Here is a 20,180-nt window from a genome sequence, read left to right on the forward strand (position 1 = left end):
GTTGAAGTCTCTTTCACGCTTGCTTTTGGAGATATTCTGAGCATGTCCAACTGGGAGGAGCCCAAGGGCAGGCCCAGAACGTGCAGGAGGGACTACATATCTAATCTGGCCTCAATCAGGGAGTGCCTCAGGTCCTGAAGGCCACGGCTTGAGAGAAGGATGTGTGGGCTTCTTTGCTCAGCCTGCTGCCTCTATGACCTGGACCCAGATAGGATAAGTGGCAGAAAATCTGGATGGATGGCTAAAAGTGTAATTAAAAAAAAGATTTCTAATTTCACTGACTCCATCTCACTTCTACATAGTTCAATGATGCAGATTACTTAAAGTAACACTACTAAATGATGTGTGTCCCTTGTACAATATGTGTCAGTAAAACTAAAGTGGCAGGCTTAACAGATTTGCAAACACACTCACTCTTGTTAAGGTGTTAATGCATACTGCTGAAGTAACTCAGACTGCACCAGATGATCAAAGTGGACACTGGCAGAAATCAATGGCGCTAATATACTTATCAGCACCAGTGCTAGAAAAATCTGCTGATTTCTGTCAAGAGTTTGGCTCTGAGATGGTGCTGCTGTTGTGGCATCAGGGTTTAGCTTGCCACAAAGTTGCTGTCAAGGTTTGAAATTGTCCCCAGGCCCTAAAACAGTGATTGGAGACATTAAAATTTTGCATGAATACAGTGGAGAAAATCTTTCACGTTGACATTAACTACAATGAATAAAAAGCATAAAGAATACCTAGACATAAAACCAGCTACCTGCCAAAATCTCATTGTCAGTGGTGTTGCAACAGCATCAGATCTGAAGTAATTACAATGAAAGGTAATTTTATATTAATCTACAGTTTAGTGGCTCTGGTAAGGTTTTACCAGCCTAAGGAGGTCAGGTGAATCTGGCTGTTTTCTATATTTTGAGCGCGCAGGTGCATTCATGTAAAGGAGACCACGACCTTGGGTTTTGGCTGAGTGAGCATCCGAATGAAACGCGGCGCGCCCCCGGCTGCCAGGCTGGGAAAAGGCGCACCCTCCTCCTTTTTACATTTCAGTCACGCAGCCATGCTCAGATTTGAGATGTAGCATGAAGGATGTGTTTTTTTTCTGTCGCAGCTCGTATCAGTAATTTAAAGCAAAACATCGCGCTTGGCATCGATATCTTTGATTTATCTGATTTAACATGTAATTTTAGACAAAAAGCCTTCTGAAAGCGTTATTTTGGATCATCTGCATTGCTTGCATCCGATCGACCGACTGCACCTCGTCGAGACGAGTAGCGCGCGATATCCGATAGAAATCAAGAATTTCCTCGGGACATTTCATATTTTTACACCCGTCCATTTGCAAATTAGGCCTATATAAAGATATAGGAATTATTATAGCAGAACTGGGCACAGGTCCATTAATGGTTTGGATTTGAGATCACAACTGGCGATAAATTGCGATGCTTATCATCCAACACCAATGATGCTGCGGTATGAGGAAATAGCCTAGAAAGGTGATGGACAATGACCTGTCCAGCGGGTATAAGACACCGGCGCTCCTGGTCTTGAATGCAGCGGAGAGAGACACCTAACCGGGTGTCACAGTCAGCCCTGGATGCTGCGCCGAAGAATGGGATACTCCGACCCATCGTCGGGTAAAGATATACTTGGCAATAGATCTCTTTGTTTTATATTTATTTGCGCATTTGGACTCGTCACACTATTGCAACAGATTCTCTATGGAAAGAACTACATTAAGAGGTAAGTGTCGGTTATTTCTGTTTGGTCGTCATTAATAATAGGCAATTAGATCGCAGGCCTTGCTGTTGATAGCAGAGTTGTACACACTGTAAGGATAACATTCAGCCTTAAAAAGCATGCTTTCGTAGCCGTTTTGTGTGAGGCTTATTGCTCAGGTTTGATCCCAATTAATGACTGAATGGTGGAAAATAAATTGTGAATGATAAATTGATAAATTGTTCAGTATAAATGGGAGTAGTCTGGATGAACTACATGTCGGGACGCATGGGGAAAACAAGCTTTAATGGCTGGAAAGAAAAATAGCAATTAACCATCCATCTTTCTTCCTAGTGGCATAGAAACAATTTCCATTGGATTTATGTTTTTGATATTTTCTGAAAATGAAGCATCACATTCATACCATACACAGTGCTCCAGCTGTGTATGGTAATGTTTTCCCTTTCTTTTTTCCAAAGATCCTTATTTGATTTTCTTCAGCCTTCTTGACTGGTCTTAGCCTACATCTTACAGAGGCATCAGATTATCATAATGCAACTGAAAGCTTTTGGAGCTGATGATGATTACAGATATCAACATGATGAAGATGATGTGTATTTCTTATTGGTCCCTGTTAAATAAATCATTTTACCAGGCTGCACTCAGTGTACTCACAGCCGCTGCAGAGCCATGTTTTATAATACCTCTGCAACAGCATTCATCTCTCTGGGTTCTTGAGCTCAACCCTGGTTGGAAGTCTGCTTTTGCACTCATCCAAACCCATTTAAAGACCAATTTATCTATTAAATTGCAGCCCCCTTTCTTTTACATTCTGAGACAAAGTTCAGTGTGAGACGAGCAGATGCTGAGAAGCTGGGATGTTTGATCTTTAGGTGGTTTAAAGAATCTCACAAAGAACACCAAATCTCACTCCAAACAAAAGGAACAATCTGAAAACTTTATCCCCACCTCCAGATGTTTTACAGACAGCACATATACAGTATGTTTACTTCAAAGCAAACATATATGTGCTGCAATCTGAAAGCTCCCCACAGCTAACCCCCTCCCCTGCCACCCTGCTGGGCTGGTCTGACAATAGACAATGTGGATTCATGGCATCCCGACCTCTGCGGTAAGATGCATGAATCCAGACCCGACACATGCACCTTTCTTCGCCTGTGCCCTTACTTTGCTCCTAGCGCTCAGCCTAGGAGAGAGGGGGGAGCAAGCTGCACAACAGAAACCAGTGGGCTCAGCGGCAGCCATTTTGCTACAGTCGGTCTGCACACACACCTCAGTGCAAGTGGGGGAGAGAGAGGAAGGAGATGGCGAAAGACTGAGAGGGAGTGATAAAATGACTGTGTGTGTGTGTGTGTGTGTGTGTGTGTGTGTGTGTGAAGCAAAGAGAGAGGGAGAAGAGCAAGAATATGTCATCTTATGATGTCTCTCCAAGCATAAACAACCAGAAGTTGTTGTCCACATGGGTTTGACCACACCCAGCCTCTTCCCCTACCAAACCCAAGCATGAGAACATGCTGGCAGAGTGTTTATCATGGTGTTTCAGGGCATCACAGAAAAATCAACCAAAAATCTAAGCTAGAATGGCAGCAGAGGAGACATTTGGGTGCTTTGATCGAGTAGGGAGTAACAGTTTAGATGTATCATCAGTCTTACACCAGCTGACCAAAGGGCAAAGGGCTCTCCTCTAAATGTATGAGGACGCCCATTAAAGTCAAACGAAGTCACGAACATTGTTGTACTTGATAAATCTGGCCATTGAGTTTCCGTGGAGTCACGTTATAGTGTCACATCAGTCAGCTCCCTGCCTGCCTTCACTCACATGAGGATGAAGCCGATTGTAAAATGGCAGTGCAGGATTCAAGAGGGAAGCTTTTTATATTATCACAGTGAGTGACACACTTATCTAGGAAGGAAGACATAACTTTCACCTCTATGTGACTTGTAGAGGGTGATATCTAAAAATACTCCTCGGCTATAAGGAGTAGCAGCAAAGGCCCCAGACTGGAGTGGGTTGGTAACCATCCCAAAATTAGTAGCTTTGTGAACTGTGAATTTGGCTGCAACTAATGATTCTCTTCATTGTCAGTTAATCTGTCAATATTTTTAATCTATAAAACATCAGAAAAAAGTTTAAAAAAATGAATGAATGAATGAAGAAAAGCAGAACACTCTTCATTAGCATTCAAGATTTGAGAAGCTGAAACCAGCAAATGTTTGGCATTCTTGCTTGGCAAAAGAAATAAAACGATTAACCAGTCATCAAAATTGTTGGCTTTACAGTAAATACTCTGCCAATCGACTAATCGATTAATCAACAAACAAATCACTTCAGCACTTTTGTACACGTGACTGTTTATGAGCTGTTCTTGGTGCATTATGTATTTGGGTTGTATATCCCTGATTCTTCTTCAGATTCCTGTGTTTTTTAGTTTCAACATGCAGTTAACCGAGCTATATGTGGATATATTCATTCTAGCACATAGGAGCACATACAACTGCTAGTTAATAATTTATAAGTCACAGGACTTTCACCATTTACAGGAGTGATTCCCTGTTAAAAGTTAATGTAACGAGGAAACAAGAAAGAGATCAAGAGGAGATCATCTGTTTTCATCAATAACAGCAATGCATCTCCTGTTTTGATAAAGACAACAAAGTACCTCCCCATCTTAAGGAGCCTTTGGTTGATACAGGAAGTACCCCTGGACGTACTAAATGGACATCTGATTTGATGTGCCTGGTCTACCCTAAAACCCAAGCCACATAAACCAATAGTATATAAGTCTTTCCTGCTTCCAAGTCCAATTAACGATGCTCAAGGGCAGAATCAGAGCACATTAGGGCTGCAGAGCAACTTTGTGCTTGTTGTTTGCCTGAACTAATGCGTGGATTACTGTCTGAACTGTGCTCATAATTGAGTCAATTGGAGATAAATGGGCTCATTGAACTAAAGACACTGGATTGATCTGTAAGTCAGAAGTAGTCACATGAGATCGATTAGGGTTTTATTGGTAGCCACAATATTGGAAAATATCAGTATTGTATAAGCTTTATGTGATATTGATCAACCCACAGCATTTTAAATAGTGTTTTGGTGATGATTAATGGTATAAGTGACTAAAAAGGCTGGTTTGATTAGCTTTTCTGTGTAACAGACCTCTTTTAGGCATTAAACCGAGGCACAAACATCTCTCTGATTTTAGTGTGTTCTGTTCTGCAGCCGGTTGCAGAGTGCTATTGAGATGTTGAAGTGGGGCTTAGAGAGGCCAAATGTGCCTGCAGATCAGTATTGACATGAGTCCTCGATGATGAATGTTCTATCACATAATGCACCCAGAAAGGCTCTTTGGGTTCAGTTTCCCTGCTGAATTTAGCACAACGCCTACAGAGCACTCATAGAAATGAGTCACACATGAATACTTGCATAATAATAAGTCAATAATAGGGAAAGTTGTACACTCACTGATATTTTGATGTATGGGATGCAGATATTCGGTTTACAAATGAAGACATCATCACACATCTACCCTTTAATATGTCGAGCAGATTTTTAAAGGCCAAGTCTGGTGATATTCTATATATGTCTTATATATACAGTATAACCCATGAAAATACCAAAACCAAAAATGATTTGATCCCAGGTGTATCCAAAGCCTGATATAGCATATTTCTCTGTTCCATAGACTTCCGTTGTTGTACAAAAGCCAAGTAAAAATAATACATAAATGAACACCATTGCACCAGGTGACATTTTCCTTCATTACAATGATGTTTATTTCGAGTAGAGCCCCACATACACCATCCTGGTACTGTAAATACCAGCCAACACAAAAAATCTGTGGCTAAAAATAGTCCCAACAAATACACAATGTTTGCTATAAACTGCTCAAATGTCCAGCTTTTTAAAGCCTTTTTTTAAATAAAAGTATATTGATCAATGGACCTTGGTGCTGAGAGCCACAGACTAGAGGCTGGAGAACTCAGAAAGTATTGAGAGACAGAGTTACGCATGGTTGGTTTTGGTCTTTTCATGGGATTCGTTGACAATAACAAAAATGTAGAATATCGTCAGTAAGTGTAAGTTTTCCCTTCTTCCAAACCAAAAAAATCTTTGTAGATTACTGTAAACAGGCTCTGAGCATACTGATGCCCCTCATCTCTCTAAAATGAGTTGGTTCATTCAGAATGAACAACATCCTCATGATGTGAGGGCTATGAACCACCTGCACCAAATGGCCTCCTCTGATAAATTCACTGTGATGGTTTTAGTGAAAACCGATGCAGCAGAGGACAAGATATCCTGACTTATAGTCTCTAGTATGGGTCAAGCTTCAAAAACACTGGAACCTACATTTCTGATAATGCAGCCAATAGCATCTTTTCAACAGGCACAGACAAATTTCTGTTACAAATGTGCAGCCTTCAAGTCCAAGTCGAGATACTGTAACCCCTTGGGTTATTTTCTCAGACTGGACAATGCTCCTCCAGAGCCACAGAAAAACTGTTTTCACAGGCTGAGTAGTACTAAACTTGTCTAGTAAACTCATTTCTAAACTCTAAACTCATTTCTATGTGTAAAACCCCATTTAACTAATATCTGCCTGAAACATGGCTATTTTTATACTATCTACATCTGGCATCTCTTCCTAATTTGACATTGGCAGCAACACTGGCAACGATTACTGTTCTTCCCTTAAGTCACTGTGACTTTAATATTTTGAACTACAAGTCTAACACTCCTGCAGACCAATATTGCAGAGTGTGAATGTTTGAATCACACTCAGGATAGTGGCAACAGCCCAGCAGAGCATAAATTAACCATTCAAACCATGATGTCATCAACTGAAAATTCATTCTAACCATGTTTGGTGTCATACTTGACTGTTTTTCTTGAGCCAAAAAGCTGGTCCCCTTAATGCATATGTGTATGTGTGCGTGAATGTGCAAATGTGAGTTTTGTGAGTGAACACACGGGCTTGGTTGTATGTGTTTGACATTTGCACAATGAGGACAATAAATCCCAAATAAACTGACTCATTTTCTTACTAGTGCACAACAGTTTAGCCGACTCAAAGGGGACGAGACAGGAAATTGGACCGGCCCCGTTAATTTCTCGGATGATGGATCTCTGAAGCCTGCCAGAAATGGAAGGAAAAGGTACCTTTCCAGCGTGACTGACTGCACAACACCTCTGAGAAAAGAGAGTGTGAGGGAGAGAAAGAGAGAGATAGCGTAATAGACAACATAAGTTTCAAATCCATCACAATGACGACCCAGCCCTGCATGTGTGGACCGGGCCGCTGATACGCCCACCACTCTCCTCAGATGCTATAGAGAGAACACAAGCTGCAACATATTTACACTTTTTTTGCTCTACTTGTTTTGAAATCTGCAGGTTTAGGAAGTAAGCAGGGGTGGTGATGTCACAAGAACTACATCACACATTTAACTCTAACTTAACCTGTCTGCATGTTGACAGATGTTTCCGTCAGAATTTTCAGCCAGATTCACAGATCTCCGTAATAGTCACACCCTGCCTAGCCGATATTAAGAAGAAAAAAAAACGCTCTCAAAGGTAGGCCAGTTTGAAGGCATTTTTAAGCATTTTCACAGAAACCCAAGAATGCCTCTTTCTTTTTCATTAGTTTGAAAGGTATAAACTCTCATATTTTTTCAGTGGTGGTTGCACTCCAGATTTGCTCTTGCATGTTGTCTGATCCCGTTCACCTCGACCCCAGATTCCCAAACCCCATCCCCTTCAGAAGCTGGTAGAACCACCGTCTCCTGTTGATGTACTGGCTTCTCCTCGTACCTTTGTGTCCCATCAAGCACCCATTTCCAAATGCCTTGTCCTCCTCAGTCTGTGTCTCATGTGTTCTGCACAGCTCTGTGTGTATGCCATGTACATAGTATGGACACTTCTCTCTGCTCCCCCTATCTCCCCTTCTCACATCTGCATTGTCTCTCTCTGCGACCTGGATTTACCCCCTTTTCAACTTTACTTTACTTGTTACAATAAGACAGAAATTTTTCCAAATCCTCATTGCACTGAGCAGTAGATGTCAGCATCTGTGGTAAAATGCTGGTTAGTCTTTCTCATTATCAGTTGGTTTTTAACCAGCACTGTACGGTTAACCTAAGATGCGAGATGAAAGTCATCTGAAGTGAATTACTGCTTTCAGAACTGAACAGAGAACACTTGCAAAGGTTTCATCATCTTAGCTAAAACAAGCATGAATAGCCCTATTCAAGTGTCATATAGATTATATGAAAGAGATCCTCTTCTCAGTAGAACCTCAGAAATACACTGCATCATCAGGTGGATGTAGACAACCAGTTTCATTGTTCCTTATTTGTACAATCATCCCAGCATCTTGTTCCTTTAATGCATCTGTCTATTGTAGTGCTTGTTGTGTTATTATCATTATTAGCATTTTTTTTTAACTCGCCTCATTTACCTCCACAGCCACAGGTAATATTTTGCAATATTATCCATCTTCCAAAACACCACACTACATCTGATCTATCTGATGTGACACCATTCATTCTAACAAATACACATTGCAATTGCTGCGATTTTGGCATTAAATTCCCTCACATTCCCTCAAGAAATGAAAATCTGGAAAACATATTATGACATTTAGAGCTTTCCAAGATTCAGATGTAACTCAGAAGAGGTATATTTTGAAACTATGATTACTCTAGGGATTACTGATTTTAATAAAAGTCAAATAGAAATGTAAAATTTGCTTTATGGATCAATATCTTTATTTATATAAAACACGTTTTTTTTTAATGCAGCCAGAGAGAGATGTTCTGTGGCCTTCTGCCCAAACCTAAAAAGAAAATTATAGATCAGAGCTAAAGAGAGAAACCCTCTCAGGGTGAGACTAATGACAATTGGAACGGGAAAGAATCATTTGGCTGATATAAAAACTTCATGTACATTTCTCACATTTTAGTGCCTGTTGACTCAGGCCTGTGTAGCAAAGATAAACAGCATATTGAAACAATGTTGTATTTGCATGTAAGTTGAAAACATTTCAAAGGCTTTTTCAAGTTATATTTTGAAGCACTTATTTTAGTGATTAGTCAAATGGAATTACAAAACCAAAATCCATCATATTGTTTCCTGCCTCAGATCAAATTAAATTAAATATTTCTCAAATGTTTAGCTTCTATTTTGTCTTCTTATAATTTTTTGCTTTAACTTGAAGTAGCACCTTTCTGTGGTAATTTTACAGTAGACACTTTAGTTTAATTTCCCTCCAAGCACTTGGTTTAAATCAACTGGCGATACAAAATGGTAAAGAAATAAATACAAACAGTTAAGTGTTCAGAATTTGGAAAAAGTCAAGCAACCTTTGGTCTGTAGCATCCAATAAGAAAAATATATTGAATTTAAACTGATCAGGACAACACTAAAGCGCTATGTAACGTTTGCTAAACAGCGGCCACTGTGGTAACTACAAGAAAATGGTTTATTGAATTTGCCTTCATTTTCCAAGATTCTCTTGAGTCAGCTGGTTTACAGACATCATGTTTATCTGTGACATACTGAAATATAATGTAACAGGAGCACAAGTAGAAAAAGAGTCTTAAAGTCACCGAACATACTCATTAATGTCAGTTAGACAGCATATATCTAAAGTTTGCTAACAATTAGGTCAGTTTCAGGTGAAACTAGCTAATCAACAGATACTCAGGTAGACTCCTTCCTAAGGGCAGGGCTTATCTAACACAGAGTAGCTTAAATTTCTAGTTCCCGTCCCATTTTTTCACAATTGAGAATGACTTCCGGATGGGAGCCGAAACGTCTTGATTCTGAAAACAGTGTCCAGATGACTACGACTGAAACCTTTTCTACGATTTGCTGACATTAGTTAAGATAAGCTGGTCATTCCAGACCAAGTAAAACTGTAGCAGCAACAAATTCTGATTGTAATGAAATGAGCAAGTTTTTTTTTTTTTTGTTGCTTATGAATTCAACTTTTCATTTACAAAAGGAAGAATGTGATATTTCTTCTTTCAAAGGTTACATAGTCTCGCTTTAATGTACAATACTCTAAAAAGCAGAAAGCAACTCCAAATTTCAGAATATACATCTCCAACGAGTAACATAGTGCTCCAACTGAACCACTCCATCAGCAAGATGAGTAATTTACACTTCACATTCACATCCACCTACTCCACAAATGTTTCAGCAAAGTGCAGTTATGAAAATTAGCTGTGCTGTTTATGGTTAATCTTTGTAGCTTAATAAAAATCCTAAATTTCCTCTGCCCAACATGATTATAGCACCTTGTAAACATAGAAACCTCCATCCTAACCAACCTCACCCCATCCCAATACACTAACACAAACTCACACACACACATTTTATCCAGACTGCACACTGATTGCATATAAATACAATGTTGTGAGGCATCAGTGCACAGATAAATGGCAACTTATGAAGTCTGAATCCTTTCAACTTTCTTTGCAGAGCCATTTTGTCAAATCCACCAAAACTCAGTCACACCACCCTACTGAGGACATTGTTTTTGTGTGCTTTTGGTTAATGTTGCCATTTCGATGTAATGATTGTTTGAATTTCTCAGATTCTTTAGCTCCATTTAAAAATATTTAATTCAAAGTTTTATTGGTTATTGCCTCTATGATTACCTGTTTGCATAAATATCTGTGCATGTATTTATGCGCACAGTGTATCAAAATATCAAGAAATTAGCCACTGAGTCATACAGTTTTACTTTTATATAAATGTATAAATATATTGTACTGCCTCACACAAAAGCACAGTCACCCTCATACTCATATCCACCAGACGCTACACTGCTATAACCATCCAATCCACCATTTTACCAAGCTATGCACTGGAATCAACCCCTTTCCCCTTTCAAACTGTTTTCGGTTTCTCTTCTAAATTAATACTCAGCATATTTACACATTTTAATCCCAGAATACCTGTATTAAACCATGCAAGTTCTCATCATAACCAACTCAATAAGTGAAAATATGAGAGGTATTATTTTTCTTCAGTTAGTGTATCACATTGGTTTAGACTAAGATGTAATAGAATCTGGTGCAAGTGTCCAGTAAACAGTACGTTACTATCCCATATGTGACACCGAAAATCAGTTTCATAACTTCTGTCATTTGTCATCCCACAATGCTATACTGATATTCTAGTATTTCATAAAGTCAAACCATAGACATTTTGTAGTACATATAAGATATTTTTCTTTACACACTGTTTTATATATTGCGTTGTATCTCCACTGTTTGTTGTTAATTCTGTTGATTCTCTTGTGTGTGGAGAGATTTAGGCAGAGGATGACTGTGTCTATCCCTCCAGGTATCTGGAAAACTATGATGGCTCCTTTGAGTACAACTCCACTGCATGCAGGGAGCTCAGACAGGAGATTATGGACGTCAAAGTCCTGACAATGTGAGTGTTCATTATGACATCGCCAACACCTGTGGTGGACAACCTTATTTAGAAAAACGTCTTTTTTCCCCCCTAAGGTGATCCACAAGCACCAGTCAGGTAGGTGGAGAGAAAATTCACCACCTGAATCCTAAAAAGCTACCAGAAATATTGTCTGTGGGACCTTAAAAAGAATGATGACAGCCTTTAAAATGTTGTCTGTGTTCAGTGAGAACTGTGAAATACATTACTCTTTCAGGTTTAAGCTTGTTGATACCACATTTTTGAGTTCATTATGAGGCTGGAGGTTGGATCATGAATGTCTGCACAAAATTTCATGGCAATCAATCAAATAGTTGTCGAGTTATTTCAGTTTGAACCGAAGTCGTCCAGCTGACTGACAATGCCATCCCTAGAGCCACGCCGCCACCGTGACTAAAAATACACACAAGAGACAACAGAAGTGTATATAGTGTCAATAGATTGGCAGTATATTATTTTGTATACTTTTAAAACCCAGTTATTCAGTTTAGAATTTAATAGTAAGCATGTTAGTTTCAAGATAATGTATAGTAATAATTGACTAAAAATGTGTTGCGATTTGATATTTATGCACATGACAAATATTCTGCTCACAAATATTTACATCATAATCATTGATACATACTGACAATCATTATTTATTGTATATCACTATTCTAGAGTCTGTCAGGTCTTACCTTCGATGCAAACATTTTCCATGACTTTGATAGTAGCATTTTATTAATAAAGAAAAAGATGAAGAACGTGTTGAGCTGAATTCATCTGAATTGATGTTGTGACCTTGAATGGATTTGATGAATATTTCATAAGTTATTTCACTCTGTTCTTTTAAATAATCACTAAGGGATAAAGTGGCAGAGAGTCTATTATTATCTAATACACAGTAAACAGTTGCCCACTGCAAATCTGCAAAAACTGAAGTAAAACTGAAGGAGAGAACAACGCTTAAATCTTGCCACATGACATTCATTTTATCGCAAACATTTTACATTTTATTAACAGCAGCACACTATAAGTAACAGAAAGCTTCACATAATGCAGTAGATTACTGGCCAAAGTCATGGCACTCCTCAACGAGCCAGTTGTGTTAATGGAAATTTGAGCTGCACATTTCCTCTTGTATGAATGTGAACATTGTCCAGTGACCTTTTGTGCGTGTCCCTCAGGCTGCCAAACATTAATGTCGAACGTATTCTTGGAGCTTGATGAAGGGCCATGAGCCACTCTGGCTGAGGCAGAGAGCAACTGCTGTCACTCTGCCAGACAGTCAAAGTAATTGTGCCACCCTGCCTCCCAGAGCAAATCACATCTCCGAATCATCTCAAAGGAAATGCCAGTTCAAGGGCAGCTATTTACAGACATGCTCATGAAGACACTGTCTGTGTATTAACAAGATAGATCGAGTGGCATCAGTAGAGCCATTACCGAGTAATCACTGCAATTTTCTGTCCCCTTGTTTGTCTTTTTGAGTCGTTTTTATGATGTTTCTTCAATTTACTACCCTTGTAGAAACATGGGTAATCGGAAAATACATGGCCATGGGTATCCTTCCTCATTCCACAAGTCTCTCTGCCTGTCTGCCAGGGTGAAAACCTCAGAGCTGTTTGAAAGATGGCGAAACCTGCAGGTGTGTAGATGGGAGCAGAACAAGGAGGAGACAAGCAACTTCAAGTAAGCATTACTCAGTCTCAGCAGAAGAAATGTACATCTGAATGTCTTCATTGCCGCTTAGTTTGCACACTGCACATACCTCTTTTTGTTGTTGTCTCTGTTTCTGAAATGCATTTGCTGCTTTTAACCCCAGTATTCTCATTGGTGTCCTAAACAGTTCAAAAAACATACTTAACAGTGTTTTATCACTTTATCATCACATCACTTTATTTTCTAAAATGTCCTAATTTTTATATGAATTGTTTATAAAACTGAACTAATGATGAACTAATGATAATGTTTCAGAAGTCCGCTGTTTCAGAAGTCCGTCAGAGAAAATTACACATTACTTGTGTTTGAAGTCTCAGAGACTCCAGCTGTAAAACATGGTTAAATACAGTGGATTTTCTCTGTATCTGTGATTGGTGTTAACATAACCTTTTGTGCAGGACTACCCCACCACATCCTAAATAAGTCTATTTTGATTTTTGTTATTGGAGTTTTATAAAAGTTTGCTCATAAGAGGTCAAACAGGGAGTTAGACTCCTGCAGGGTCTAATTGACCCTAAACATAAGTAACATCACTATGTAGGTTAACATACTGTACATTTCTTTGTCTGTAAAAGAGTTTTTGGCAAACAAAAGGATTATATTTGTTCATGCATTGCCCTATAACATATTAAACATAAAATAATTTCTTCACTTGGTGTAATAATAATGCTTTATAGTAATTTTTGCATTTTGTCAAATGTGAAAGCCCAGTTTGTAGCAAAGAGAAGGGTCACCACTTTAATACTGCTCCACATAACATATTGGGTCTAATAAGATCAAAAGAAAAAGATATTTAAAGCAAAAAAAATGGTTGATTTTGCAATTATTATTTTTATACATGCAGAAGTGGGGTCTGTGGGACTCCAGACAATGAGGGGCAAAGCCAATGTCAGCACAATACAAGGGATAAGCTAGTTTTGGTCCTGATGCTGACATGAAGTCTCTTACAAATAAACTAACTCAATCCTCTCCTTGGTGTCCTCCTAAAGGATGTCTCTGTCTCGCTGCTGTAATGCTCCTTCCTTTCTGTTCACCACCAAGAGGAACACTCCTGCAGGGACCAAACTGAGGTACGAGGTTGACACCAGTGGTATTCTTCCCATCACCACTGAGGTCTTCAAGATGTTCCCAGATGTGAGTTCATCGCCTGTTTATGAGTGTTTGCTATGTTAAATATTATTATATATACTAAATATTGGCTTTTTTTTAACTTTACATACTATTGGTCTGATGTTACTAAACCTGGTGATAAGATTAATTTGCTTTCAAGAGCCCTGAATGCTGTCTGTCTGACATTAACAACATGTGTCTGTTTCATCCAGGATATGCCGTATTCCAAATCACAGTACAAGAAATGTGCTGTTATTGGAAATGGCGGCATCATCAAGAACAGCAAATGTGGAAAGGAAATTGACTCAGCAGATTTTGTGTTTAGGTATACAGGATATAATCCTTCAGTGTTTGTTGTGTGAGGGCTGCACAATTATTACAATTAATTTTGCTCACTATTAAGATTGTGAGTATTTATCATGATTGTACATTAACTTTGAGCAGAATAAAATTGTTCTATTGCACTTGGCAGAGAATTACCCTCAGTTTCACTGTGTAATTATGAATCTAAGTAACAATGCCAGCAGAGCAGGCAATCACATAAAAAGACTGACATAGAAAATCTTGTAACATTACACTCTTGTTTGTGACTGGGCAGCATTTTACCTGTGAAAAGGGAGCACCTGATTTGCACCAGAGGAGCCAAGTATTGCACCGAATTTGTCGCTAAGCCCCTTAGTTACTGTTGCTACGCCTATCAAACTTTCTGCTCTCACACATATGGCATTTACAATGATAACGGTGGCAGATTCAACACTTGAAATTCTTTGAAACAATGGGTATTTGATTTCAGACAGAAATAAACAAAAGCAGCTTCTCATTTCTAGCTGGCAAAAAAAATCTTTTGCTGGCAGATTTAGTAGTAGCTAGCTAGCTATTTAAGCTAACGTTATCTCCATGAGTTTATGTGTTAAAAACACCGTCAATGACTGACTTTTACTATTTCAAGGTGACTCGTTTAAAATGGGAATCCTGTAAAAGGGTCTTGAATGTGCACTTGATGGCTACGTACATGATATCATGCTAAAAGTCTGAGGCTAAAGCAGCATGTCCCAGGCAAAAAGTCAGTGGATGAGAGAACAAAGAAATAAAGAAACAAGATTGTTATATTGCACTTTAGCATTAGTTAGTCCTAGTATTACAAGTATGATAAGGAAAAATGCAAGATCGGACTCTTATTTATAGTAGATGTGCTGTTGTTTTTTTTATGTAACCTGTAACTCCACAAAATAATGATGAATTGGAAGCAACACTGTTAGGCTTCTACAGTAGATAGTAAGTTAGTTATCCAAACATGCTAACTTCTGCAGCTTACGTTAGAGTGGACAAACTCACTGTCAACAATTTCTTACACTTAAAGCTCTTGCATTTTTGGTTTTGGAAAGGCTAAATAACATACCACCCTCCAAACTCTTTATACGGACTATCGCTCCACTACAGCCTCATGCAAACTGCTTCAACATGTGGAGAAATCCAAAGTTTGACAGACCTTTCCTAGTTAAGGTTGCTAAGCTATGATTGGAGGGGTTTAGTAAACAGTCAGTTAAGTTTGATTTATTGTAGATGCTCAACTCCTGATCACAACTATTATATGATTAATTGTGCAGCTCTACATTATGTCTTACCAGCATGCCTAGTTTGAAATGTGTCAAGTCAAATACATTTGAACTCCTTTATCTGTGGTCTTTTCTCTCTCGCAGGTGCAACATACCACCCATTAATGAGAAGTACACAGCTGATGTTGGCACTAAAACAGATCTGGTGACAATAAATCCGAGCATTATTACTGAGAGGTACTGTAAATATGGGTCTGAGTGTGAGATCACATCTCTCTCTCTCTTGCTCTCTCCCCCAATCTGTCTCTGTCTTTAGTCTCCTTCTCTTTTTAGCTTTCGTCATCTCATGTTTCACTTCCTCTGCAGATTTCAGAAGCTGGAGAAATGGCGCCGTCCATTTTATGAAGTCCTCCAGAATTACGAGAACTCCTCAGTGGTGCTTCCCGCCTTCTACAACACCCGCAACACCGATGTATCTTTCAGAGTCAAGTACATGCTGGATGACTTCGACTCCCAGAGAGGCGTGTTCTTCTTCCACCCACAGTACCTGCTCAACGTGCAGCGTTTCTGGGCGGTGCAGGGCGTTCGGGCCAAACGGCTCAGCAGCGGCCTGATGCTCGTAACCGCTGCTTTAGAGATGTGCGAGGAAGTCCACCTCTATGGTTTCTGGGCATTTCCCATGAACCCCTCTGGCATCTTCATCACTCACCATTACTATGACAACGTCAAGCCACGGCCGGGCTTCCACGCGATGCCCCATGAAATTTTCAACTTCATTCACATGCATACTCGTGGGATCATCAACGTACACACGGGGCAGTGCACGTGATCCCTTACTCCAACATTCAACAATTTTACCTTTTTAGTTTGTTTACTTTAAATCAGGTTGTGTTTTATGTCAGTGAGACAGTTTTCACTATTTCCTCCCTATTTAAAAAGAGAGTTCAGAGCGTACGCTTCTTTGCTCTCACCAATTCAACGACACGTTGAAGGTTGCTTGCTTTAATTGCCAACATACTTCTCTTTTCAATGTGTATCTTAAGTTGTTTATTTAGCCAATCAAATCACTATGGTTATCTCTGACTCTCTAACCATAGGATGCTTGTTTATAATGTGAAAAGTGGTCTTCATAGTGATGTTGTTTCTGTGAAGTTTTCTAGTGGCTCTGCTGTACAGAGGTGTTGTTTTCTACTCAACGTTGCACAGATATTTATGCTGAAATGGGCCGCAGTGGGTGTCTTTGTGCCCCGTCATTCCCCCTTTCTTCTCTCTTTATCTCGGACACTCTGTGGCTGTGGCAGCTTTTAATGTTTGTGTAGAAGAAAACCTGAACCTTGAAATTAAGCTAATATTAAAAAAAGATGAAAAAAATATTGTAACATCCAATTGTCTACTTTTGTAATCTGTTTCCTATTCACCAGAGTCACTGGTGAATATTTTAAAACACTATTTTTCAATAGTGTTCACTGTTTTCAGTGGCCTACCTTCTCCCATTTAAAAATGTCCTCTGATATTTCTGGTGAAAAAAGGGTGTTTGAGAAGAGGAGTGTTTTGGACAAATGCCAGATAAATATTTTGCAATGACACCGCCTCAGCAAAACTTTGACTTTCCAGGCCGTCCAATTTGTAAAGCAACATAGCACTGTTGAGGGACTCTAGCTGTCATTCATGTCTTAAGCCATGCTGCCTTATGAGATAACAAACCCCTCTATATGATATGCAATGCACCCATGTGTTTTGCTTATCTACAAATGCATTAACATAAAACTAAATCTTAGTTTGTCTCCTTGAATCGAAGGACATTTAAGACCCTCTAAGGTATAGAAATTCATGTGAGGTTCTCAGCTTATAGGAATTAGCAAAGTCTTACTCCCTGTAAACTCCATTCATAATCATGTAATGCTCTGCATGACTTTATACTTGGCTTTGTGTGTGCCTGCTTCAATGATCACTGAAATATGTTTACACTCTACTGAAGCTCACCATGCCTGTGGAGATATATACACAAACCTTTTCACAGAAAGATGAATGGACTCTTCGAAGTGAATTGTATAATAGTGAATGCAGTTCTCATTGATTAAAGATGCAAGAATGAATAATGTTGCTGCCATTTTTGTGAGGTACTACGACACTTTTATTACTAATGTATTATTTCACCTTGCCCTTTGAACTGTGGACATTCAGTTTAGCACTGGAATATTGTGTGGATTTTACTGTTTATTTTGTTGTACACTGAAAAAGAGACTGTAAATTCATATTTTGTCACTCCTCTGTCCATGCTTGGCTGTCCTTTGTAATTGAAGGACATCATTGCTAATAAGATTTAAACATGCTGTTTCTTTCACCATTTATTCAGACTATTGTGTATTTATGCCTAAGAGATATGAGTTCATACAAACACCAAAAAACTTTTGGCTCACCCACTAAATTGTCGTACAGACACAAGTGAATCAAGAATGGAAAAGGAAGGGAACTGGTCTGTGTACTGAATGGAGGTAATATATAACAGTGCTTCTTAACTGACTCTGGATCATTCTTTATACTGGTATTGTGTTTGTAAATAAACTTGTTTGGATTTTCTCACTTGTATTTAATGGATTAATTATTATTGTGTGTGTCCATTAGTGTGAGTGGGGATAGCATATGAGCACTCTGCAGTACCTGAGCTTATTTCATTAATATATTAAAATAATACATTTGCCACAAATAAGGACAGGCATTAATTAATATGTTGCCTGATTTACAAAAATTCCTGATTTTGTGCTGACCACCTGTGCTTGTTCAGGGCCACAGTGGATGCTAATTTAGCAGTCTCATTCAGACCAGTTAACCTGTGGTGTGTCTGCTCGAATCAGCTCATTAAGCAAAGCTACTGTCAACACCTCAATTATTAAGCAGCATCAGTGTCCTCTCACTGGGAGTTTGGCAGATCATATCTGAGTTGTGCTGTATCTGTTGAGGTCTTCTGTCCTGTCGACAAGCACAAGAAAGGTGAATGAATCCAGTTAGAAATTAACATAAGTGAAGCAATTAAAGTTTTATGATGACTGAAGACGGATTTTAGATGGATTTAAGATAGAGAAGTTGAAACTGTTAGCTAAAAGTAATGGATAATAGTAACGGTTGCAGTTTGCTAGAAGTAATGTATAAATGGTTGAAATAGTTAGCTAAATGTAATGGAAACAGTTGAAATAGTTATAAAAGAAATGGATAAAACGTTTAAATAGTTACTGTAGTTATAATGGATAAAAGGTTGAAGCAGATAGCTAGAAGTAATTGATAAACGTTAGCTAAAAGTAATGGATCAAAGGTTGAAATGGTTAGCTAAAACTAGTGGATAAACAGTTGAAATAGTAAGCAAAATAAATTGATACAATGTTTAAATAGTTACTGGTGACTAGTTAAAAATAATGGATAAACGTTAAACTCACTTTAACAATATCCACAGATAATTAATTTTACATTTAAGTGTATTTATATCATCTGATCCCATTATAAAGTCTTATTAGATGAATATCATATATGTGATTAGTTAGGAATGCTGTATCATTTTGTCTTTAATGTTAGGGGAATGATTCCTCAGTGACCTGGGTCAAATGAGGTTTGACTCTCTGCTGTCATCCCTGAGTTGGGTAATCTGATGTTGAAAGATCAATATGACCAAACTCTGCCCTTCCCCTTGATGCCTACATTATCAGGTGTCAGGTGGCAGCAATAAGGCTAATGGGATGATTTGGCTCATCTTCAGGTGCAGATGTGTACGCCAGTGTGATGGAACTGCAATAAACATGTGCATAGAGGAATATTTGCTATTATAAAAACCATCTTGCTAAAGACAAAAGTCACACAAAAATTATTCTGTTGTCTTTCTTACTTTTTAATGTTGATATACAGTTGAAATTAGTCAATGTAATAAGTAAAACTATGCTGGGTAAACATCTGTGGTAAAACAGTACAGTACTGCAAATTAATTATCCATAATTTCTATTATCTATAAAAACTATTTTTCTTCTGATTCATACTGATTATTACTTATTTCAGTGAGAAATTTTAAGCAATTTATGCATTACTGAACTATGATTTCAGATTAATCTTGTCTCAGTAAATTTGGTTAAATCATATTTTGGGGGACAAAATAATAATGTAAATGCATTATTGTGGAAGGCCAGTGCAGCTCCCAGCTCACACTTGAGCTCTTACAGAAACACTTTTTTATGGTGCAACTTAATTTAAATACAGTTACTTCTCCAGACAATATTGCTCTCTCATTAGCCCTTTAAAGGAAGTTGTTGTAGTTGTAAGGTATAGTTACATTAGACAGAACCAGGCTAACTGTTTCCCCCCTGTTTCCAGTCTTTATGCTGAGCTAAGCTAACCACCTGCTAGCTTTAGCTTCATATTTAGGGTACATATATAAGAACTCTCTTGGCAAGAAAGCAAATAAGAATATTTTCCAAAATGTTGGACTGTTCCTTTATGTGGACACCGACGTTGGCTGAAAGCAGCCATGAAAGAAATAAATCATTGCTGCGTGGACATACAGATACAGTCAATTTGTTGCCAGTCATGAGTTTCTTTCACTCAGGATCTCTAAATGTGATTTATAC

The 20,180-nt window shown here is 38.5% G+C and overlaps 1 protein-coding gene across 5 annotated transcripts; it reads left to right on the forward strand.

Annotated features, from left to right (window-relative positions):
* The first annotated feature begins 1,031 nt into the window (after window positions 1-1,031).
* On the forward strand, window positions 1,032-18,162 carry st8sia5 (ST8 alpha-N-acetyl-neuraminide alpha-2,8-sialyltransferase 5). 5 transcript variants are annotated; one of them, XM_044174517.1, is made up of 9 exons: window positions 1,032-1,740; window positions 6,787-6,894; window positions 7,217-7,312; window positions 11,093-11,185; window positions 12,716-12,877; window positions 13,897-14,041; window positions 14,230-14,342; window positions 15,718-15,810; window positions 15,940-18,162. In XM_044174517.1, the coding sequence occupies exons 1-9, from the start codon at window positions 1,595-1,597 to the stop codon at window positions 16,400-16,402; spliced, it is 1,419 nt and encodes a 472-aa protein (XP_044030452.1). In that variant the 5' UTR covers window positions 1,032-1,594; the 3' UTR covers window positions 16,403-18,162. The 5 variants fall into 5 exon arrangements, with proteins under 5 accessions (XP_044030452.1, XP_044030453.1, XP_044030454.1 ...); XM_044174518.1 differs by having other exon boundaries at window positions 1,034-1,740; window positions 12,791-12,877; XM_044174519.1 differs by lacking the exon at window positions 7,217-7,312 and having other exon boundaries at window positions 1,034-1,740.
* The last annotated feature ends 2,018 nt before the right edge of the window (window positions 18,163-20,180 follow it).

Source organism: Siniperca chuatsi, linkage group LG18, assembly GCF_020085105.1.
Source record: "Siniperca chuatsi isolate FFG_IHB_CAS linkage group LG18, ASM2008510v1, whole genome shotgun sequence".
Classification (NCBI taxonomy): domain Eukaryota; kingdom Metazoa; phylum Chordata; class Actinopteri; order Centrarchiformes; family Sinipercidae; genus Siniperca; species Siniperca chuatsi.